Source organism: Heterodontus francisci, chromosome 3 (genome assembly GCF_036365525.1).
Source record: "Heterodontus francisci isolate sHetFra1 chromosome 3, sHetFra1.hap1, whole genome shotgun sequence".
NCBI lineage: Eukaryota > Metazoa > Chordata > Chondrichthyes > Heterodontiformes > Heterodontidae > Heterodontus > Heterodontus francisci.
Genome location: NC_090373.1, coordinates 203,244,091 through 203,268,685, shown reverse-complemented (window position 1 = coordinate 203,268,685; position 24,595 = coordinate 203,244,091). Strand labels below are relative to the sequence as shown.

The window sequence follows — 24,595 nt, the reverse complement described above, 5'->3', positions numbered from 1 at the left end:
TGCCAGATTGCTCTGGATCCCATGGGCTCTTACCTTCTTAACCAATCTCCCATGTGGGACCTTATTAAAAGCCTTACTGAAGTCCATGTAGACTACATCAACTGCTTTACCCTCATCTACACATCTAGTCACCTCCTCGAAAAATTCAATCAAATTTGTTAGACATGTTCTCCCCCTGACAAAGCCATGCTGACTATCACTGATTAATCCCAGCCTCTCCAAGTGGAGATGAATCCTGTCCCTCAGAATTTTTTCCAATAGTTTCCCGACCACTGATGTTAGACTCACTGGCCTGTAATTACTTGGTTTATCCTTGCTCCCCTTCTTAAATAATGGTACCACATTTGCTGTCCTCCAATCCTCTGGTACCTCTCCTGTGGCCAGAGAGGATCTGAAAATTTGTTTCGGAGCCCCTGCTATCTCCTCCCTTGCGTCACATAACATATATGTGATCCTGAACAGACCTTGACAGTCAGGTGGAGAGGGCCATTGGCTCCTATGCCATTGCTGTATTCCCCCAGGTACAAGATATCATCGACTGCATGCCTGTGGCCATCAAGACTCCTGTGGAGCCACCAGCGGCCTTCATCAACAGGAAGGGCTTCCAGTCAATCAATGTTCAACTGGTCTGCAACCACCAGTAGCAGGTATATGCCCATTTTCCAGGAAGCAGCCACAAAGCCTACATACTTTGATAGTCCCAGGTGTCACTGCTCTTCAGGCCACCTTCAGAGATGGATTCTTGGGGACAAGGGCTACCCATTGAAGACATGGCTACTCATACCATGAGGAACCCTTGCACTGCATCAGAGGAGAGGTACAACACCTGCTACAGTTCTACCCAAGCAATGATTGAGGCCATTGAATTGCTGAAGATGAAATTCAGGTACCTCGATTGATTTGGTAGAGCCTTGCAGAGTGGCCTCTGTATTGCATTGGTCTGCTGAGCTTTGCATAATCTAGCACTGCAGAGAGCAGAGGCCTTGCATGAAGAAGGTATGACTGATCACCAGTCTTCACTCATTAAGGAAGATGTGGAGAGACTACTGAGCAGGCAGCACTGCATCTTGAACCCCTTGCATCAGAGGTCAGGACCATTGAGAGATGCACAAGGGAGGCGCAGACAAATCTCATACATAGCCAGTTCCTGCCTTCATGATGACCTCTCAAACTGAACTCAATAAGACTCCCTATCAAACTCCATTGCCTGGCACCCAGGTTCAGCATGTGCTCTGACACATCTAAGAAGCTAACCAAATGCAGCCTGTCCCAACACTGGCAGTCCATTGGAGGAGCAATGGTGAAGGTTGCATCTGACAAGGCAGCAATGAAAGCCTGAGCCATTTAACAACAATGATTTTGACCTCCATTTAGTCACATAATTGGAACAACCAATGACAAGGCCAACGTAGTTACACCCATGCAACCTCTTTTGTGTGCTTCTATGCAGTGCAACCTCTGTGTTGGCATCTGAGGTGGAGGTAGGCTGCTGATCAGGTTGTCCTTTGGCCTGGAATGACTTTGGCGGGTGTCCTCTGACTGCCTGAATCCTGGAGGTCCACCGACTGGCTGAGGGTTCTTGCAAAGGCACTGGACCCTCCTCGGTTGTCACGGTCACTGGAGCTGGACTCACTGGCGGAGCTGCTGTCCATACTCATAGTGCCCTAAGGGTAGCCCCCAAATGTGGAGGGTCACCTTTCCTCCACCCTTTCAAGTCTGACTTGCACCTCCCTGCTCACCCAAGACGGACGAGGTCCTGGCGGATACTCCAGGCACCTCATTCCTCCCTCTGTTGCCACTGTTGCATTGAAACATAGACATAGAAAATAGGAGCAGGAGTAGGCCATTCGGCCCTTCGAACCTGCATCGCCATTCAATACGATTATGGCTGCTCAGCCAAACTCAGTACCCTGTTCCCGCTTTCTCCCCGTATCCCTTAATCCCTTTAGCCCTAAGAACTATATGTAACTCTTTCTTGAATATATTTAATGATTTGGCCTCAATTGCTTTCTGTGGTAGAGAATACCACAGGTAAACCACTCTCTGGGTGAAGAAATCCCTCCTCATCTCAGTCCTAAATAGCTTACCCCTTATCCTTAGATTGTGAAACCTGGTCCTGGACTCCCCCGCCATCGGGAACATCCTTCCTGCATCTAGTCTGTCCAGTCCTGTTAGAATTTTGTAGGCTTTTATGAGATCCCCTCTCATTCTTCTAAATTCTCGCGAATACAAGCCTAATTGACCCAATCTCTCTTCATAGGTCAATCCTGCCATCCCTGGAATCAGTCTGGTGAACCTTTGCTGCATTCCCTCCGCAGCAAGACCATCCTTCCTCAGATAAGGAGACCAAAACTGCACACAATACTCCAGATGTGGTCTCACCAAGGCCTTGTATAATTGCAGCAAGACATCCTTGCTCCTGTACCCGAATCCTCTTGCTATAAAGGCCAACATACCATTTGTCTTCTTAACTGCTTGCTGCACCTGCATGCTTACTTTCAGTGACTGGTTCATAAGGACACCCAGATCTCGCTGTACCTCCCCCTTTCCTAATCTATCACTGTTCAGATAATCTGCCTTTCTGTTTTTCCCACGAAAGTGGATAACCTCACATTTATTCACATTATACTGCATCTGCCATGTATTTGCCCACTCACTCAACCTGTCCAAATCACACTGGAGCTTCTCTGCATCCTCCTCACAGCTCACACTCCCACCCAGCTTTGTGTCATCTGCAAACTTGGATATATTACATTTAATTCCCTTTTCCATATCATTAATATATAAATTGTGAATAGCTGGGGTCCTAGCACTGATCCCTGCGGTACTCCACTCGTCACTGCCTGCCACTCGAAAAAAGACCCATTTATTCCTACTCTTCGTTTCCCGTCTGCCAACCAGTTCTCTATCCATGTCAGTACCTTACCCCCAATCCCATGTGCTTTAATTTTGCACGCTAATCTCTTATGTGGGACCTTATCGAAAGCCTTCTGAAAGTCCAAATACACCACATCTACTGGTTCTCCCTTATCTATTCTGCTAGTTACATCCTCAAAGAAATCCAGTAGATTTGTCAAGCATGATTTCCCTTTTGTAAATCTATGTTGACTTTGTCCGATCCTGTCATTGTTTTCCAAGTGCTCTGCTATTACATCTTTTATAATGGACTCTAGCATTTTCCCCACTACTGATGTCAGGCTAACTGCTCTATAATTACCTGTTTTCTCTCTGCCTCCTTTTTTAAATAGTGGGGTGAGATTAGCTACCCTCCAATCCATTGGAACTGTTCGAGAGTCTATAGAATTTTGAAAAATGACCAGTAATGCATCTGCTATTTCTAGGGCCACCTCCTTAAGTACTCTGGGATGTAGATTATCAGGCCCTGGGGATTTATTGGCCTTCAATCCCATCAATTTCCCTCACACCATTTCCCTACTAATACTGATTTCATACAGTTCCTCCTTCTCACTGGACCCTATGTTGCCCAACATTTCTGGGAGGTAATTTGTGTCCTCCTTTGTGAAGACAGAACCAAAGTAAGTATTTAATTGGTCTGCCATTTCTTTGCTCCCCATTATAAATTCCCTCATTTCTGACTGTAAGGGACCCACATTTGTCTTCACTAATCTTTTTCTCTTCACATATCTATAGAAGCTTTTACAGTCAGTTTTTATGTTCTCTGCAAGCTTACTCTCCTACTCTATTTTCCCCTTCTTAATCAATCCCTTCGTCCTCCTTTGCTGAATTCTAAACTGCTCCCAATCCTGAGGTTTGCTGCTTGTTCTGGCCATTTTATATTTCTCCTCCTTGGATCTAATACTATCCCTAATTTCTTTTGCATGCCACGGTTGAGCCACCCTTCCTGTTTTATTTTTGCGCCAGACAGGAATGAACAATTGTTGTAATTAATGCATGCGCTCTTTAAATGCTAGCCACTGTCAACCCTTTAAGTAACATACCCCAATCTATCATAGCCAACTCATGCCTCATACCTTCATTGAGCTAATGAGCCACGACAATAGTGCGCAGATCTACATGCATTTGCAGAATCTCGCTCTGCATCAGGGTCGCCAATCTCTCGATGGAGGAAGCCATGCACTCACACACCTGAGACATGGCAGCACTCATGGCATGGATGGACTTATCCATCATCTGCTCATGGCTGTGCATGGCTTCTGGCAGCTCCGTCAGATGCTCCTCACTCTCTTGCGCTGACAGTCCAATCTCACTATTCTCACTTACTTGATCGCCCTGGGCCCGAACTAGCTCCAGAACCTCTTCCTCTGCCCTCATCAGAGCACACACATCAGGGATTCCACCACCAGTCCAATGTCAATGTCTTCCTGGTGTTATGGACCCATTTTCCCTGCAAGTAGAAAGAGGGACACAGTTAGACCTCCCACGAGAACAACAGGACACTTATGTGAGTGGCAGCCCCTCTTCCTCTGATGAGGGTTCCCAAATGGCTCCTCCTTACATCTGCTCTTAGGGGACATAGTGGGAGTGAGCGCTGAAAGAAGGTGGCCTGTTGCTGCAATACAGCTATATATCTGAAAGGATGTGCTAAATACTCACCTTTTGCCACCTGCTGGTTGGTCACTCCGTCCCCATGAAGCACTCCCTCCTGTGTCGCTACATGCAAGCCCCAAAGAAGAGATGGGTATGGAGGATATATAAACAAGAAATGCTTGAAATACTCAACAGGTCTGGTAGCATCCATGGAGAGAGAAGCAGAGCCAACGCACCAGATCAGTGACCCCTCCCCCCACCCCCCCACCAGAACTGAGTTCTGATGAAGGGTCACTGACCCAAAACATCAACTCTGCTTCCCTCCCCACAGACGCCAGCAGACCTGCTGAGCATCTCCAGCATTTCTTGCTTTTATTTCAGATATATATGAGCATCTGTAGTATTTTGCTTTTATGGGTATGGAGGACTCACCTTGGCAGAGCAAAGAGGTCAGTGACCCTCTTATTGGATCTAGTTCTGGGGCTGCAGGGGAAGGGAGAGTGACCTCATGGCTGCTGACCTTCTCTACTATCTCCATCCAGGCTTGCTTGGCTAGGCGAGAGGGTATCTTGCCATCCTTTGGAATGAGAACCGCCCTTTCCTTTAAGTCTGGAGAAGAATCTCCAGGGAGGCATCACTAACCTGTAGAGTGTCTTGCCTCGGACATGGTCCCCATTGGCTCCCAGGCTGTCCTTTGCGTTCTGGGAATTTTTTAGGAACCAGCAGCGGATGACGAAAAAGCTATTAAAGAGGGAGAAAATTGATTATGAAAGTAAATTGACAAGAAATACAAAACAAACAGCAAGAGCTTCAACGGGTACATAAAAAGAGAGTTGCTAAAATGAGTGTGGGATCCTTGGAGGATGCAACTGGAGAATTGATAACAGGGAACAGGGAAATGGCAGATAATTTAAATCAATATTTTGCATCGGTCTTCACGGTGGAAGACACTATAAACATCCCACAGATATCAGATAATCAAGGAGCTAATGGGAGGAAAGATTTTGTAACAGTCTCTGTCATGAAGGACAAAGTATTTGACAAAATAATGGGACTAAAGGCAGACAAGTCGCCAGGACCTGATGGCCTACATCCAAGGGTTTTAAAGGAAGCGGCTGCAGAGATAGTGGAGGCATTGGTCGAAATATTCCAGAACTCACTGGATTCCGGAAGGGTCCCAGCGGATTGGAGAACTGCTAATGTAACGCCCCTGTTCAAGAAGGGAGGGAGACAAAAAGCAGGAAACTATCGGCCAGTCAGCCTAACATCAGTCATTGGGAAAATTCTAGAGTCCATTATTAAGGAAGAAATAGCAGGACATTTAGATGAGCTTAACGCAATCAAACAGAGTCAACATGGTTTTATGAAAGGGAAATCATGTTTGACAAATTTGCCAGAGTTCTTTGAGGATATAACAAACAGAGTTGATAAAGGGGAACTGGTAGATGTAGTGTATTTGGATTTCCAGAAGGCATTCGATAAGGTGCCACATAAAAGATTATTGGACAAGATAGGAGCTTGTAGTATTGGGGATAATGTATTAGCATGGATTGAGGATTGGTTAACACACAGAAAACAGAGAGTCAGGATTAATGGGTCTTTTTCAGGTTGGAAAAACGTAACTAGTGGTGTGCCACAAGGATCAGTCCTAGGGCCTCAATTATTTACTATCTATATTAATGACTTGGAGGAGGGCGCAGAGAGTAGTGTATCCAAATCTGCTGACAATACAAAAATAAGTGGGCGGGCATGATGAGGACACAAAGAATCTGCAAAGGGATATAAATAGGTTCGGTGAGTGGGCAAAAACTTGGCAGATGGAGTTTAATGTGGGAAAGTGTGAGGTCATGCACTTTGGGACGAAGAATCAAAAGGCCCTATTGTTTAAATTGTTTAAATTGAGAGAGACTTCAAAAAATTGCAGCACAGAGGGATCTGGGTGTTCTTGTGCATGAAACACAAAAGGTTAGCATGCAGGTGCAGCAAGTAATTAAGAAAGCAAATGGAATTCTGGCCTTTATTGCTAGGGGGTTAGAGTTTAAAAATAGGGAAGTCTTGTTACAACTGTATCGGGTGCTGGTGAGACTGCACCTGGAGTACTGTGTACAGTTTTGGTCCCTGCATTTAAGAAAGGATATACTGGCATTGGAGGCAGTTCAAAAGAGATTCACTAGGCTGATTCCTGGGAGGAAGGGGTTGACTTATCAAGAATGGCTAAACACGTTTAGAAGAATGAGCGGTGATCTTATTGAAACGTACAAGATTCTGAGGGGGCTTGACAGGGTAGATGTTGAGAAGATGTTTCCACTAGTGGGGGAATCTCGAACTGGGGGACATGGTTACAGAATAAAGCGACACTCATTTAAAACTGAGATGCAAAAGAATTTCTTCTCTCAGAGGGTAGTGAATGTCTGCCATTCACTACCTCAGAAAGTTGTGGAGGCTAGATCACTGAAAGTATTTAAAGAAGAGGTAGATAGATTTTTGAAATATCAGGGAGTTCAGGGCGATGAGGATCTGGCACAAAAGAGGAATTGAGATCTGGGGCAGATCAGCCATGATCTTATTGAATAGCGAGGCAGGCTTGAGGGGCTGAATGGCCTACTCTTGCTCCTATTTTTTATGTTCTATGCTCAAAGTGGATAATCTCACATTTTTCCACATTATATTCCATCTGCCATATTCTTGCTCACTCGCTAAGGCTGTCCAAATCCCCTTGAAGCCGCTTTGTATCTTCCTCACAACACACATTTTGGAAGATGATCACCAATGCATCCATTATCTCCTTAGCTACCTCTTTCGACAGTCTGGGATGTGGAATAGCAGGTCCTGGGGACTTATCAACTTTCAACCCCATTAGTTTCTGCACTACAACCTTCTTGCTAATACTAATTTCCTTCAATTCCTCATTCCCCCAATCCCTTGGATCTCTAATTCTGTGGGATTTTTTGTATCTTCCTCAATGAAGACAAGTACAAAGTAATCATTTAGCTTCTCTCCCATTTCTCTATTCCCCATTATAAATTCTCCTGACTCTGCCTGTAATGGAACATATTTGTCTTAGCCAAACCTTTCCTTTCTCCATACTTATAGAAGCTTTTACAGTCCATTTTTAGATTTTTTGCTAGCATACATTCATATTCTATTCTGCCTTTATCAGTTTCTTCGTCCTCCTTTGCTGTATTCTGAAATCCTCTCAATCCTCAGGTTTACTTCGATTTCTGGCCTTTTTGTTTAATTTTATTTATCTTATGCAATCCAAAGCAAGAAGCTTTTTCCCAGAGTGGGGGTTTCAATTACTAGAGGACACGAGTTCAAAGTGAAAGGGGAAAAGTTTAGGGGGGATATGCGTAGAAAGTTCTTTACGCAGAGGGTGGTGGGCACCTGGAACGCATTGCCAGCGGAGGTGGTAGATGCGGGCACGATGGAGTCTTTTAAGATGTATCTAGACAGATACATGAATGGGCAGGAAGAAAAGAGATACAGAAGCTTAGAAAATAGGCGACATGTTTAGAGAGAGGATCTGGATCGGCGCAGGCTTGGAGGGCCGAAGGGCCTGTTTCTGTGCTGTAATTATCTTTGTTCTTTGTTCTTTGTTAACTTCCTTTGTTATCCACAGTTGACTGTATTTGCTTTTGGGGCTTTTGTGCCTTGAAGGAATGTATAATTGCTGTAAATGATGTAATATTTCTTTATAGACTATCCACTGCCTATGTACTGTCATACTTTTAATGTATTTTCCCAATCAACCTCAGCTAATTTGCCCCTCATACCTTCATAATTTCCTTTGTTCAAATTTAATACCCTGGCTTCAAACATAATGTAAAATTCTATCATATTATGGTCACTCATCCGGAAAAGTTCTTTTACAACAAGATTATTAATTAACCCTTTCTCGTTACATAATACTAGATCTAAAATAGCCTGTTCTCTTGTTGGTTCCTCAACATACTGCTCGAGAAAACCATCCCTAACACACTCCAGAAAATCCTCCATAGCAATAGCACTCATTAGGTTTACCCAGTCTATATTCAATTCACCCATAAGTACCATGTTACCCATGCCACATGCTTCTCTAATCTCCTGATTAATACCATACCCCACACTACCACTACTGTTTTGTGGCCTATAAACAACTCCTACCAATGTTTGCTGCCCCTTGCTGTTCCTTAGTACCACCAAAACAGATTCCACATCTTGTTCTTCGGATCTGAGATCCTCCCTTACTAATGTACTGATCCCATCCCTTATTATCAGTGCAACACCACCTCCTTTTCCTTTTTGCCTGTCCTTCCTAAATGTTGACTATCGTTGAATATTCAGTTCTCAGTCTTGGTCACCCTGTAGCCACGTTTCCGTTACAGCAATTAGATCATACCCATTTACCTCTATTTGGGCCTTTCAATCATCTACCTTGTTGTGAATGCTGTGTACATTCAGGTAGAGTCCCCTTAACCTTGTCTTCTTGACATTATTCTGCAGCTTTACATCCTTCCAAGTTGAGCTGCCCCTCAGGTTCCCATCCCCCTGAAAAGCTAGTTGATACCCTCCCCAGCAGCACTAGCAAATCTCCCTGTGAGGATTAGAGTTCCATCGTGTTAAGCTGCAGCTCATCCAACTTGTACAGGTCCCAAATGCCCCAGAACTGGTCCCAATGCCTCGGAAATCTGATGCCCTCTCTCCTACACTAATTTTCCAGCCATGTGTTCAATCGATCAATCCTCCTATTCCTATGCTCACTAGCACGTGGCACTGGGAGAAATCCTGAGATTACTGCTTTGGAGGTCCGGATTTTTAATTTCCTTCCTAAAATCTGCTTTCAGGACCGCATCCCTCTTCCTACCTATGTCATTGGTACCAATGTGGACCATGACCTCTGGCTGTTCACCCTCCCTCAGGATCAGTGCTGGGGCCTCAACCTTTTGCAATCTATATTAATGACTTGGATGAAGGTATTGTAGCCAACTTTGCTAATGATACAAAGCTGCGTGGGAAAGCAAGTTGTGAGGAGGGCACAAAGGCTTATAGATAGGTTAAGTGAGTGGGTAGAAATTTGGCAGTTGGAGTATAATATGGGAAAATGTGAGGTTATCCATTTTGGTAGGAAGGATAGAAATTGGGTGGCACAGTGGCGCAGTGGTTAGCACCGTGGCCTCACAGCTCCAGCGACCCGGGTTCAATTCTGGGTACTGCCTGTGCGGAGTTTGCAAGTTCTCCCTGTGACCGCGTGGGTTTTCGCCGGGTGCTCTGGTTTCTTCCCACAGCCAAAGACTTGCAGGTTAATAGGTAAATTGGTCATTATAAATTGCCTCGTGCAGGTGGTAGGGGAATTGTGCGGATGTGGTAGAAATATGGGATTAATGTAGAATTAGTATAAAAGGGTGGTTGATGGTTGGCACAGACTTGATGGGCCGAAGGGCCTGTTTCAGTGCTGTATCTCTAAATAAAATAAATGCGGAATATTGTTTAAATCGAGAAAGACTGCAGAATGCTGCACTACAGAGGGATCTTGGTGTCCTTGTACAATGAATCACAAAAGTTAGCATGCAGGTACAGCAAGTAATTTGGAAGGCTAATGGAATATTGGCATTTATTGCAAAGGGGATGGAGAATAAAAAACTAAGGAAATCTTGCTAAAACTGTACAGGGCATTGGTGAGACCACACTGAACTTCTGTCATCAGGCTCCATGGCGGGGGGCGGATGATTGTTCCGGCATTAGCCCGCCACAGAGTTTAACACCGGGAATGCCAGGCTTGATCTTCCCGTTGGCAGTGAGGTTCCATCGGGGCCTCCTGCCGCTGGCCATTGGGACCCGGCTTTGAATATTTAAATCAAGACAATGCATACATTTTAGTAAAATTATCAGGAATCTTACCTTCGGGCCGTGATCTTCTGAGCGGCAGCTGGCACTCACACGCCTTCACTTTCCCGTCCAGGGAAAGCAGGTGCCACTGTGGTGGGGAAGGGGGGAACTTATGATTTTTAGTGCAGTCGCAGGGGTTGGTGATGGGCTCAAATGTTAATTACTAGTAGAACAGAGGGTGGAAAGGGGTGATCTCTGCACTTTCATCAGTTTGGGGATGGAAAAGGTCAAGTGTTGAAGGTAAGTGTAGTACTTTAAAAATTTAAATGAGCCGGCAGGCTGGCTGCCCTTTAAAAATGGCGGCAGTGCCTGTGCACAGGCAGCTGACGCCATTGCCAGTGTCTGAGAGCCTGCCCCGTCCATGTGATTGGGAGTGGGGTGGGGGGATGCGGGCGTGTGGCCTGACTGGCTCATTATCGTGGGCTGCTGAGAGGAAGATCACAGTAGCATGGCGATATGCGGGCTGCCATTTTTTTCACCGATCTCAGCGGCCCATGGATTCAAAGAGCCACTGCAATCTTAAGTATCCAGGGGTGACCCACCTCCCTCCCGAATCACATGGAGGGGGTGGGCTGTCCATTATCCACTGAAATGGTGTCAGCTGCCTGTGGACAGGGGCTGATGCCATTTTTAAAGGGCAGTCTGCCCTGCCGGGATATTTAACTTTTTAAAGACATATCCGTCCAGAATTACATAAATAAAGTCCAACGCCCCTTTCTCACCCCCCACCCCAAAACAACTACATGAACTATTTTCCCTTCCCCCACCAAACACATGAACTTTAACATCTGACCTTCCCCCCCAAGCTACACAAAGTTTAAGGTGCAATCCTTCCCACTATCCCCTACACCCATGATGTTTATTTGACCCCATTCTCCCTGCCCGCACCCCCCACCCCACACCACACTGATAAACATACCTCCTGCCCCCTCCTCACCAGTGTCATGCCTCATTTCTCCGGACAGGATCTGAAGGCACGGGAGTCCTGTCTGGCACACCGAAAATTGCAGGTGAATATATTTTAATTAATTAATTTTATTGATTTAAATATTCAAATTTTGGTCCCGTAGCCCAACGGCGGGGGAGCCACCATGGAGCCTCACCACCTCCAGGAGAAACTGGGCGGATCCTGTTGGTGTCAAGGTCTGTGGTGGGCCTCATCCGGAGCCATCTTCAGGCGTCAGCCCCCTCCACATCAGGGATCACGATATGGAGGGCTGCTTAAAATTCAGCCCGATGGCATAATCATACCTTTTCACTTCCCCTCATTCCACAATCTCTGCTGATGTACAAACTGCAGATAGTCTAAGCATGCACCTCATGCTTCGCCCACCTCCCCCCGCCCCCCACCTCACCTCAACTCTAACCTTGTGCCTTTTTCCTTTAAGATACCCAAAACTGCTACCTGATCAGGCAGTAGTGCAGGAGCACGATGTGGAAGAGGAAGAAAAAACTAATGATGACAAAACACCATCACTCACATCCCAGGCTTACAACCTCCAGCTCAATTAATGACACTGCATGTACTTTAGAGGCTAGCTTAGAGGCATTACCTGCACATCAGCCAGGATGAAAGGGTAGCGCAGTGCTAGCCAGCCATAGAGTGAGGTTGTACATGAGTTCTGCTGCAAATGAAGATTTTGATAGGGTGGCGTTTAGAAAAGGCTGATGGGTATGCACATAGAAATACTTGTGGCATTGGTAGGCATGCCAGAAATCCTGCAGTCACTGTCGAGGAGCATGGAGGAGTCTGGCACCAAATTTGCACACAGTTTTGCCTGCCCTTTCCAGTGTGAAATTGGTGGCCAGCTCAATTACCACACTTGTGGACCCAATCATTATGCAGCATCTGATAACTGATGTCTCAGCTTCCATTGCAGCACAAGCAGAAGTCACACAATGCCTGAATGCTGCAGTGGAAACTTAGACTGAAATCATGCAAGCTCAGCTTACTGCCACAAATGCTCTGACTGCTACCAGCATGGCTGTGGATACCAGTGTTAAAATGGGCTTACAGCATCTCACAGCACTGCAGCAATCTGTCCTCCATCAGATTACTAGGTTTGGTGAAGCACCACCGAGGGGAGTGGCAGTGGTACAGTGGAATACTAATCTGCTGTCCTTTCTCAGGATGACAACGTTCATTGTCCACCCCTGGCACACTGCCAGTGCCCTTGCTGTTGCCTGTCAGCCAGCCAGCTCTGACTGCTGCCACCCATGCTGAGGTGGTGAAGTCCGAAGCTAGGCCAGAGCTATATGAAGTCAAGCTGCAAGTCCATCTGCAGTCTTCCCCACTGAAGGTCAGAAACCTTCCGCGAGCCATGCTCCAGCCATTGGGTAGCACTGAGTTGTATCGCTAGAAGAGGAAAAGACGCACAGAAGACAGGTACTAAAGGAATGCACGAGTTTGAGTAATTGACTTTTGTACGGAATATTGGATGGTTTGATAAAGTTAATTTGGAATGCTTGTTTTGTGCTGGCTTTTATTTCAGCACTATAGCCAAGAGGATGCTCTGATGGTCAGTAACAGAAGATTTGTGGGTGAATAGTTAATTAGGGTTGCATTCACTGGAACCGTAGTCAGATGTGCCAATCATGGACAGCCTGACTGGAAAGGTTGCCTCCTTCTCCTGCTCCTCCTCTTCCTCTTCTACCTCCTCTTCCTTTTCCTCAGCTGCTCACTGTATATCTGTTTGTAAGGGCTATATTGTCATGATGGTGAGGTTGTGCAAGATGCAGCAGACCACAACGAATCATGACACATACAATAGTGAGTACTGCAGTGGTCCTCCAGAGTTGAATAGGCAGTGGAAGCATTGCATAAGCACCCCAATGGTCTACTCTATCACATTTTGTGTTGCAGCATGCTCTCATTGTATGAATGCTGCCCACGTGTGCATGGATTGTGCACCGGAGACATAGCCAGGTACTCAGCAGATAGCAAAATACTGCGGATGCTGGAAATCTGAAATAATAACAGAAAGTGCTGGAAATACTCAGCAAGTCTGGCAGCATCTGTGGAGAGAGAAACAGAGTTAATATTTCAGGTCTGTGACCTTTCCCGCTGTAACTGAGGAATAGTGATGCAACTGGAGCAGGTATAGGTAGTACACCCCCAAACAGGAAGTATTTACTTATATTAAATGGTGCATAAACCTGGTGGATTTGGTTTCTGCCTCAGATTATGTCCTGCTGCCAGGTTTACACCTCAGTTACACACCAACTCCCCCACCCCCAATCCCCCAAATCTGTTGCACATTTCACTGAAGATCCAGATGTCTATTCAACTCACTTAAATTCACAGTATTCACTATTTCATGCAATACAGTACATGCTTAAACCTAGTAAAACAATTGTACCAGGAACAATGAATATATACCAATGACAATAAGCTATCTGAACTAATCAAAGTTGTAGCCAATAACATGTGTGAAACATTGCATATTTAAATTGCTGTCTTGTTTTGCTTTCATAGGTGTCAAACTTATTTGCTCGGGATGAACTTGATGAGATTACTCAATCCCTGATTGCAGAATTGAAGAAAGAAGCACCTCGTATCCCTCCCACTTTTGACAATCTATACGAATATTTTATAAAAAGAGCCATGAGAAATCTCCACGTTGTTCTCTGCTTCTCTCCGGTCAGTACCTCACCTGTATCACAAGTTCATAATCACAAAATGTTAACTCAGTATTATTTTTAATTTGGTCATCTATTTAACAGGAAGTTCTCTGAGTGAAAGGATGACTCAAGGGCTCCAGTTTTCTTCGGGTTTGGTCCATGATAATCATGTGGTATTATTGGTCACATGGCTATCAGGCATCTATCAAATCCTACAGTCAAAGATTAATTGAGTTCCATTTTTTGAGGAAATCATGGCAGTAGAGTTCCCAATCTCCTATCTATCCTGTGGCAGGAGATTGCAGAAATCCTGGAGAAATAGCATAAATGGAAAATCCCTGAGGAAATTCTACCCTGTAGTGTTTAGATAAAGAAAACGTAGTGGGTGTTCTATGCGTGGATGTACAGAAGTCATTCGATAAGGTGCTTCATAAGAAACATTTGAAAATTAAGGGAATGTAGTTGCATGGAAAGATGTCCAGGCAACAGAAAGCAATGAATGGGATAATTTTGTATTGATGGAAGACGGTTACTGTTGTTCCCCAGGGATCTTGTTCCTGGACCTCTTGTCTTCCATTTCTGTCAATGATTTGGCCATAGGCATACATAGAACATAGAACAGTACAGCACAGTACAGGCCCTTCGGCCCACGATGTTGTGCCGAACCTTTACAAAGAATGATATTAAAATTTGCTACTCAGAGCATTTAAGGGGATTTAAGGAGGGCATAAACTAGATCCTAGGAGATTAGATATATAAATATTTAAAGGAGGGAACTACAGGTAGACAAGACCATAGAACAGCACATGACACTCTGACTTTCATATCTTGAAAGGCTAAATACAAAAGTAAGGAAGTAATGTTGAACTTGCACAAGATATTGGTTCAGCCAGATTTACATACAGTTCTGGGAACTCAAGAATACAAAGAATATTAAAGATACAGAGGGAAGTTTGACTGCACTGATACTAGAATAACATGTTACGGTGATAAAGAAATACTCCAAAAAGTGGGTCTTTTTGCACTGGAACATAAATGGCTAAGGGAATCTGTTATTTTTCACAAATAGAAAAGGTTTGAGAAGGTAAGTGGTGAGACACTGAAATCTATTTAAGGACAGAACTCAAAATGTCAAAAACAGTCTTTTTTCTTTACAGATGCTGACTGAAGTAATGTGCATTTCCAACTTTTTCTGTTCTTATTAAATGCTAGTCAGTCTTCCATTGAACAAGAAAAGTTGAGATCAAGATCCCAAAATACCTGGAGCTGGGGAAGGCAAGATAGTCAAATGGGAGGACCGAATATGTGGTGAAATCTGGTTATGCACAGATTCCATCTCATTTGCCCTGGACTTTTAATATTCTGTGGGCAGCTTTGGGTGGAATAGTTCTTCGGGTTCAGCAGGAAATTCTACCTTTGAAACCCGAAAAGGCCTCATCAGAAATGATGCTATTTGATAGCTGCGATAAAGGTTCCAAATCTTTATTAGATTAAAGTAATCGATCTGGAAGGGATTGATTATCTTACCTCACTACAGGGCTCCAAAGTATTTCACAGCCTTCCAGGAAAACAGGGTCAAAGGTTGAGGGACTGTCGAAGCAAGACTTGCAGATATAAATCAATACTTAATTTAAAACCATACTTTGATTTGATATTATTTGATCTTCAATAGAGTTGCATGTAGGGAGTCGACCAAGTTCAGTACTTATATCGAGCCCCTTCCTTTGACTGTGCCTTTAGTACTCCATCCTACCCTCACCATTCCTCTCCTTTTTTCCTATACTTCAGATCACAATCTTTTTTCTCTTTATTATAAAGTGCTCAAGTGAGGAACATAGGAACAGGAGTAGGCGATTCAGTCCCTCAAGACTGTTTTGCCATTCAGTTAGATCAGGGCTGATGTGTACCTCAACTTCATTTACCTGCCTTTGATCCATATCCAATCTGTATGATATCTTCTGTCTTGAAGTTTTTCATATACTTTGTTTTTCCTTTGTGCATTTTCAGTTCAATATTTTTAATCTCTGCACTGAAGGTATTTTGTTGCAGTTCCAAGTCTTTAGCAGATGAAGTAATTAGTGCAACATCATCTTCAAAAAGCAAGTCTGTTTGTTTTTCTCCATCAGTATTTAATCCTCTCTTCTCTAAGAATATCTTTCTGAATTTTTTTTTCATGGGAAGGCCAGCATTTTTTGCCCATTCCTAATTGCCCTTGACAGCTGAGCGGCTTACTCGGCCATTTCAGAGGGCAGTTAAGTGTCAACCACATTGCTTTGGGTCTGGAATCACATGTAGGCCAGACCAGATAAGGATGGAAGATTTCCTTCCCTAGAGGACGTTAATGAAGCAGATGAGTTTTTATGATAATTGACAATTATTCACCGCACCAAAACTGAGCCAAGCTTATTATTAATTAATTGCATTTTTATGAATTAGTTGAATTTAAATTCCACCAGCAGCCGTGGAGGGGTTTGAACCCATGTCCCCAGGACATTAGCCTGAGCCTCTGGATTGTTAATTCAGTGACATTACCACTACGCCACCATCTCCCCTAACTATGCCTTCCATTACTGTGATGAATATTTTTGGTGAGATTGTATCCCCTTGTCTCACTGCTCCTTCAATATTTATCAACTGTGTTGTGACTGAATAAAAATATCTGGGCCAAACATTAAGAATGGAAGATTGTACAAATCAAGAGGTACAGAGTAGGATTAGGGCAAGATGGAGTTGTTTCAGGAGATATAGAGATAAGAAAATACCACTGGCATTAAGGAGGAGGGTGCGCGATCAGTGTGTGCTCCTGACCATGCATATAGGGCAGAATCATGAGCAACTACAAAATACATAGAACATAAACTGTGTACAGCTGAAAAAGCTAATGAAAGGCAAATGTTATGCATCTCCATTCGTGATAAATTCAGGTGTAATGAAAACCTGAGTTAAGGACATAATTCAGGGTGACTAAAACTGAGAACTGAATATTCAAGGATCTTTGTCCTTTCAGAAGGATATGCAAAAAGGAAAAGAAGGTGGGGTAGCACTCTTAATAAGGGATGTGATCAGTACATTAGTGACAGAGGATTGTAGATCAAAGGATCAAGATGTAGAATCAATTTGGATGGAGTTAAGAAACAACAAGCTGCAGCAATCAGTAGTGATAATGTTGGGCACTGTATAAATCAAGAACTTAGAGGTGCATGTAACATGGTAATGCAGTAATAAGGGGGGACTTTAATTTATACGTAGAACCATAGAAACATTATAGCACAGAAAGAGGCCATTCAGCCCACTGTGTCTGTGCTGGCTGAACAAACTAGCCGATCTAATCCCACCTTCCAGCACCTGGTCCATAGCCTTGCAGGTTACAGCACTTCAGGTGCAGTTCCAGGTACCTTTCAAATAAGTTGAAGGTCTCTGCCTCCATTGATCCAGGCAGTGAATTCCAGACACGCACCACCCTCTGGGTGAAAATGTTTTTCCTCATGTACCCTCTGATCCTTCAACCAGCCATCTTAAATCTGTGCCCCTGGTAATTGATGTCTCTGCTAGGGGAAACTGGTCCTTCCTGTCTACTCTATCTAGGCCCCTCATAATTTTGTACACCTCAATTAATTCACCCCTCAGCCTCCTCTGTTCTAAGGAAAACATCCCTAGGCTATCTAATTTTTCCTCATAGCTGCAATTTTTAAGCATGGCAACATTCTTGTAAATCTCATAGACTGGGTAAACCTAATCAGCAGTAAAGCTGGAGGATGAATTCCTGGAGTGTGTACGAGATGGGTTTCTGGAGCAGTACGTTGAAGAACCAACTAGGGATTGGGCTTTTTGAGATTTAGCATTATGTAATTCATAACCTTGCTGTATAGGAGCCTTTGGGAAATAGTGATCACAATATGGTAGAATGTTACATTAGGTTTGAAAGTTATATAGCTCATTCTGAAACTAGGGTCTTAAATCTGAACAAAGGAAACTATGAAGGCATGAGGGGAAAGGTGGATTGATAAAATACACTAAAAGATTTGACAATAGACAGGCAATGGCTGGTATTTAAAGAAGTATTACACGGTCAACAACAAATATATCTTCCTGTAAGACACAAAAACCCAACCAGAAAAATGAATCATCATGGCTATCAAAAGAAGTTAAAGACTGCAAAAGATCAAAGGAAGTGGCTTGTAAGGTTGCCAGAAAAAGTGTTAAGACTGAGGATTGGGAGCAACTTAGAATCCAGCAAAGAATGACCAAGAAACCTGGCGGCACAGTGGCACAGTGGTTAGCACCGCAGCCTCACATCTCCAGCGACCCAGGTTCCATTCTGGGTACTGCCTGTGTGGAGTTTGCAAGTTCTCCCTCTGTCTGTGTGGGTTTCCTCCGGGTGCTCCGGTTTCCTCCCACAGCCAAAAGACTTGCAGGTTGATAGGTAAATTGGCCATTATAAATTGCCCCTAGTATAGGTAGGTGGGAGGGGAATATAGGGACAGGTGAGGATGTGGTAGGAATATGGGATTAGTGTAGGATTGGTATAAATGGGTGGTTAATGGTCGGCACAGACTTGGTAGGCTGTAGGGCCTGTTTCAGTGCTGTATCTCTAAATCAAATCTAAATCAAATCAAACTGAGAAAGAAATGGAAAAGACAATATGAATGCAAGCTGGACTTTGGATGTGGACTGCAAAAGCTTATTTAGGCATGTGAAAAGAAATAGATTAACAAGGACAAATGTGGGTCCATTACAGGCAGAGACAAAAGGATTTATAATGAAGAATAGGAAAATGGCAGAGAAACTAAACAATTACTTTGTATCTGTCTTCACAGAGAAAGATACCGAAAAACTTCCAGAAATACTAGGGAACAAAGGGACTTGTGAAAATGAGGAACTGAAAGAAATTAGTATTAATAAAGAGATAGTGCTCAAAAAATTAACTGGATTGCAGGTTGATAAATCCCACAGACCAGCTAAGCTTCATCCCAGACTGCTGAAGAGTGGGGCTGCTGTCAATCTGGCAGCAAAGCAGAAAGTGCTGCAGAAATCCAGTAGGTCAGGCAGCATCTGTGGAGAGAGAAGCAGAATTAACTTGTCCAAGTTCACAGACCTGAAAGTTAACTCTGCTTCTTTCTCCGCAGATGCTGCCTAACCTGCTGAGTGACCCCAGCACTTTCCACTTTGCTGCCACATACCTACCCTGCTGTGTCCCAGTATCCTGTGAAATTGTGATCCTCTTCTCCCACTCAAATGTAACATTGCTTCTTGTAGGCGTGCCACTCGTGGGTGAAGAATCATACATTCCAGACGTGAGACTTAAATCGACCATAAAAGGAATTACAGAGGTTTACGGAGAACACACTGAAACAAATGGGAATGCGCGGGTGTCACAGCAATGTAAATACATCTTTCACTAAATGTTCCTCACCAACATGTGTGTCCTTTTCTCTGTGTGAATGAGGTGTGCCAGCATGTAGCACCATTGTCACATCCCTTTGCACCTTTGGCCCTTCAGGAGCACCAACGTATGCAATAACATCATTGCCATGCCACCATTACTCATGAGTGTCTCCACAGATGCAGTGACATGGACATTGGCTCAGTCAGCTGCTGCCTCTAATGGTTTACACAGGGATGCTGCAGATGTGGACTGGTGTCCAGCAGGTGAGCAAGGGTGATGTGTGGCTTGCAGAGCTCGTGTCAGTTCCTATGGTGCAGACAGTCTTTGTCTGATAAGCCACTTCCATACATCCCTCGCTCACTGCTAGCCCTGCTTGCAGAGCCTGGGTGCCATCTGCCCTCCCATGCGTCTTTCATGTTGTAGGTCCTCAGCGTCCTCATAGTCTGAGGAGGAATCTTGGTGACATCTCTCCTCATCATGCCAGGCCTGGCCCCTGTTGGGTACGTAGTTGTGCAGAGCAGCAAAGAAAGGAGCTGGCCTTTTTGGCCTGTAGTACAGGGCATCGCCCTATCCATACAGACATTGGAGGTACTCTTTCAGCATGCCGATCTCCTGATCAATGGTGGCTCACGTAGCTCAGTGGCTGGCGTTGCATCTTTCCTCTGCAGCAGTGGTGGAGTCTCTCACTGGTATTGGGAGCCATGTCTGCAAAGAATAGCCCTTATCTCCAAGAAGCCACCCCTCCAGCTGAGCCAATTCAGTGAACAGCGGTGGCAGCCGGGACTGGTGCAAGACGCAGGTGTCATGGCAGCTGCCTGAGAAGTGGTCACACATTCACAGCAAGCATCTGCGGTGTTCACACACCAGCTTCACCTAGATTGAGAGGATTCCTTTAATGGTGACATCTCCAGGTGGTAGCCTGGCGGGAGGCCTGATGGCCACATGAGTGCAGTCTATCAACATTACAACCTATGGTTTTCCGTCAATGGTGCCAGAACCAATGGCCCTCTGGGCCTGGCTGTGAGAGTCCATCCTGTAGCGGAAATACTCACTGGCCCTCCAGTGCAGGGCATTAGTGACCTCCTGATGCAGAGGTGCACTGCTGACTGTGTGACCCCACAAAGGTCTCTGGTGGGCCCCTAAAAAGGTGAGAGGTGTCAGGCTTGAGAACCGCTGCCACTATGAGGAACAAAGGCATGGGATGTCCTCTGAAGCTGATGGGCTGCATGTCATCCTTGAGCAGGCACAGAGATGTGTCACCAGCCTCTCTAAATGTGCAATTGCCTCTGACACTGGTGCTCTGACATCCGGTGGCATGTCATGTTGTGCCTGTAGATGCACGGCAAATGTGAGCTCCTCTTGGGGGCTGCTGCTCATGACCGGAGGCCTCTATATGGATCACACCTGTCTGTTGGTATTGCCTCTGGTGCATGCGAATCCTCACGTGCAGAGGATCACACAATGTAGGATGAGTCATCCCTATTTCCATGTGATAAATAAAGTTGAACCCTTCATGTATTCGAAGGTTCCTAACGGGGCAGGGGCTGGTGTTGACGGGAGCGGAGTGGAGAGGAACAGAGCGGACCTGTGGGGAGAATGCTGAGAGCAGAGCCTATAAATTGACCCCAAGGATCGAGGCCCAGTCTCTTACCTTCCAGGAGTGGAGAGGAGAGGAGCGGAACGAACCTGTGGAGAGAACGTGAGAGCGGAGCCTATAAATCCAACTCGAGGATCAAGGCCCAGTCTCTTACCTTCCGGGAGCAGATCAGAGAGGAGCGGAGTGGACCTGTGGGGAGAACACTGAGAGCGGAGCCTATAAATCCAACCCGAGGATCGAGGCCCAGTCTCTTACCTTCTGGGAGCAGAGCTGTTCCAGTGCGCCGGAGTTTTGAAAAAAAAAGCCAACAGTGACGACAGAGGTGAGCTGCAAGGTGATTGGCTGGTGAGCGTTGAAAAATAAAACCTCTTGGTGATAAGGTGAGTACTACTAAAGTGTTTTATTTTTCAGGACTTTAGATTGGAGTGGGTAGAACAAGGCCCTAGTGTAAATAATATTTTTTAATTCAGGGAGTAACTAATTAACCTAAGGGTAAGTCATGGCAGGAGAGCTCAGCCCCGTGATATGCTCTTCCTGCGCTATGTGGGAAATCAAGGACACTTCCAGTCTCCCTGACAACCATGCGTACAGGAAGTGTATCCAGTTGCAGCTACTGGCTACCCGCATTACGGAGCTGGAGCTGCGGGTGGATTCACTGTGGAGCATCCGCGCTACTGAGGACGTCGTGGATAGCATGTTTAGTGAGGTGATCACACCGCAGGTAATGGCTGCACAGGCAGAAAAGAAGTGGGTGACTACCAGACGGAGTAATAGGCGCAGGCAGGTCGTGCAGGAGTCCCCTGTGGCCATCCACCTTTCAAACAGATATACCGATTTGGATACTGTTGAAGGGGATGACCTCCCAGGGGAAAGCAGCAACAGCCAAGTTCGTGGCACCACGGAGGGCTCTGCTGCACAGCAGGAAAGGAAAAGGCTTGGAAGAGCTATAGTGATATGGGATTCTATCATAAGAGGTGCAGATAGGCGTTTCTGTGGCCAGAAACAAGACTCCAGGATGGTATGTTGCCTCCCTAGTGCTAGGGTCAAGGATGTCTCAGAGCGGCTGCAGGACCTTCTGAAAGGGGAGATTGAGCAGCCAGAGGTCGTGGTCCATATTGGTACTAACGACATAGACAGGAAGAGAGATGAGGTCCTGCAAAGTGAATATAGGGAGTTAGGCAGAAGGTTAAAAAGCAGGACCTCTAGGGTTGTAATCTCAGGATTACTCCCTGTGCCATGTGCTAGTGAGGGTAGGAATAGGAGGATAAGGCGAATGCGTGGCTGAAGAGCTGGTGTAGGTGAGAGGGCTTCAGCTACTTGGATCATTGGGATCTCTTCTGTGCAGAGGTGACCTGTACAAGAAGGACTGGTTGCATCTAAACTGGAAGGGGACCAATATTCTTGCGAGGAGATTTGCTAGTACTACTCGGGGGGTTTAAACTAGTCTTGCAGGGGGGTGGGACCCAAAGTAGTAGTCTCTCCAATGAGATAGTTGAGGCAAATGTAGAGGTTAAAGCAAGCAAGTCCAGTAAGCAGGCCGGGCAGGGGCAGGACAGGGAGTTTGGAAGCTCTGATAGGCTTAACTGCATTTATTTTAATGCAAGAAGTCTTACAGGTAAGGCAGATGAACTCAGAGCATGGATCGGTACATGGGATTGTGATATTATGGCTATAGGGGGAGGTGGTGGCGTAGTGGTATTGTCACTGGACTAGTAACCCAGAGACCCAGGTATTGCTCTGGGGATATGGGTTCGAATCCCACCACAGCAGAAGGTGGAATTTGAATTCAATTGAATCTGGAATTTGAAGCTAGCCTAATAATGGCCATGAAACTGTTGTCGATTGTTGTAAAAACCCATCTGGTTCACTAATGTCCTTTAGGGAAGGCAATCTGCTGTCCTCCAGATCCACAGCAATGTGGTTGACTCTGACATGCACTTGAAATGGCCTAGCAAGCCACTCAGTTCAAGGGCAATAAATGCTGGCCTGGCCTGCGACGCCCACATCCCATGAATGAATAAAAAAGAAAATTACGGAAACGTGGTTGAGGGATGGCCAGGACTGGCAGCTCAATGTTCCGGGGTACCGATGCTTCCGGCGTGACAGAGGTGGAGATAAGAGTGGAGAGGGAGCTGCACTCTTGATTAGGGAGGACATCACGGCAGTACTTAGAGAGGATATCCCGGGGGGAATGTCCAACGCGGACATATGGGTAGAAGTTAGAAATAAGAAAGGGGTGATCACTTTGATGGGATTATACTATAGACCCCCAATAGTCAGAGGGAAGTGCAGGAACATATATGTAGGGAAATCACAGATAGGTGTAGGAATTATAGGGTTGTAACAGTAGGTGATTTTAACTTCCCTAATATTGACTGGGACTGCCTTAGTGCTAAGGGATCAGATGGGAAAGAATTTGTTAAGTGTGCCCAGAATAGTTTTCTGAAGCAGTATGTGGTTGGCCCTACTAGAGAGGGGGCTACACTCGACCTCCTCTGAGGAAATGAGGATGGGCAGGTGGTTGTTGTGTCAGTGGGGGAGCACTTTGGGACCAGTGACCATAACTCTATTAGCTTCAAGATAGTTATGGAAAAGGATAGGTCTGGTCCTCAGGTTGAAGTCCTAAATTGGGGGAAGGCTAATTTCGATGGGATCAGACAGGAATTCTGTTTACAGGTAAAGGGACGTCTGGCAAGTGGGAGGCTTTTAAAAGTGAGATAGGAAGAGTTCAGGGCCAGCATGTTCCTGTTAGATGGAAGGGCAAGGCTGGCAAGTGGAGAGGCGGTGGGGTAGAATCAGCAAAGGTATGTTCCATTTACCATATGCTAATTGCGGTGCCACTGCCGTGCGACCGGGGGGTGGGGTGCGCGCCGTGGTCCTGCCGTGCCGGTAATATGCAGCAGGCCCTTCTTGATGTTGCGGGTTGAGGCAGGCCTCTCCCCGCAGCATTTTACCAGGCCCCGCACCGCAACCTGCAGCCTTGAGTGGCCGATAAAATTCAGCCCAGGAGGTTAGTAAACAAAATTAGAGCACATGGCATTGTGGTAATATAGTGGTAAGTATTGAGAAGTGGTTAACAGAGAGTTGGACTAAATAAATCATTCTCAGGATAGCAGGCTGTTACTTGTGGGGCACCGCAAGGATCAGTGCTGGGGCCAGAGATGTTCACAATCTAGATAAATGATTTGGATGTGGGGACCAAATTTAACATTTTCAAATTTGCTGATGACACAAAACTAGTAGGGAATGGAAAAGCAGATGCTGGAAATCTGAAATAAAAACAGAAAGTGCTGGAAATACTCCAAGGAAAACAGTCCTAACTTCTCCAATTTATCTTCATAACTGAAATTCCTCATTGGAACCATTCTCATGAATCTTTTCTGCACTCTCTCCAATGCCCTCAGGTCTTTCCTCAAGTGCCGCGCCCAGAATTGAATGCAATCCTCCAGTTGAGGCCAAACTAGTCTCTTATACATGTTCAACATAACTTCCTTGCTCTTGTACTCTCTGCCCATATTAATAAAGCCCAGGATACTGTATCCTTTATTAATTGCTCTCTCAATCTGTCCTGCCACCTTTAATGATTTATGCACATATACACCTCGGTGCCTCTGCCC

At 45.3% G+C, this 24,595-nt stretch overlaps 1 protein-coding gene across 1 annotated transcript in view; it reads left to right on the top strand.

The window, feature by feature from the left end:
- The window catches only part of LOC137367180 (dynein axonemal heavy chain 8-like), a 2,531,605-nt gene that overhangs the window by 1,749,537 nt on the left and 757,473 nt on the right, over positions 1 to 24,595 (top strand). Inside the window, exon 136 of the mRNA XM_068028616.1 lies at positions 13,850 to 14,014. Within this exon, the coding sequence (XP_067884717.1) occupies positions 13,850 to 14,014 (165 nt within the window). The remainder of the gene's footprint in view (positions 1 to 13,849; positions 14,015 to 24,595) is intronic.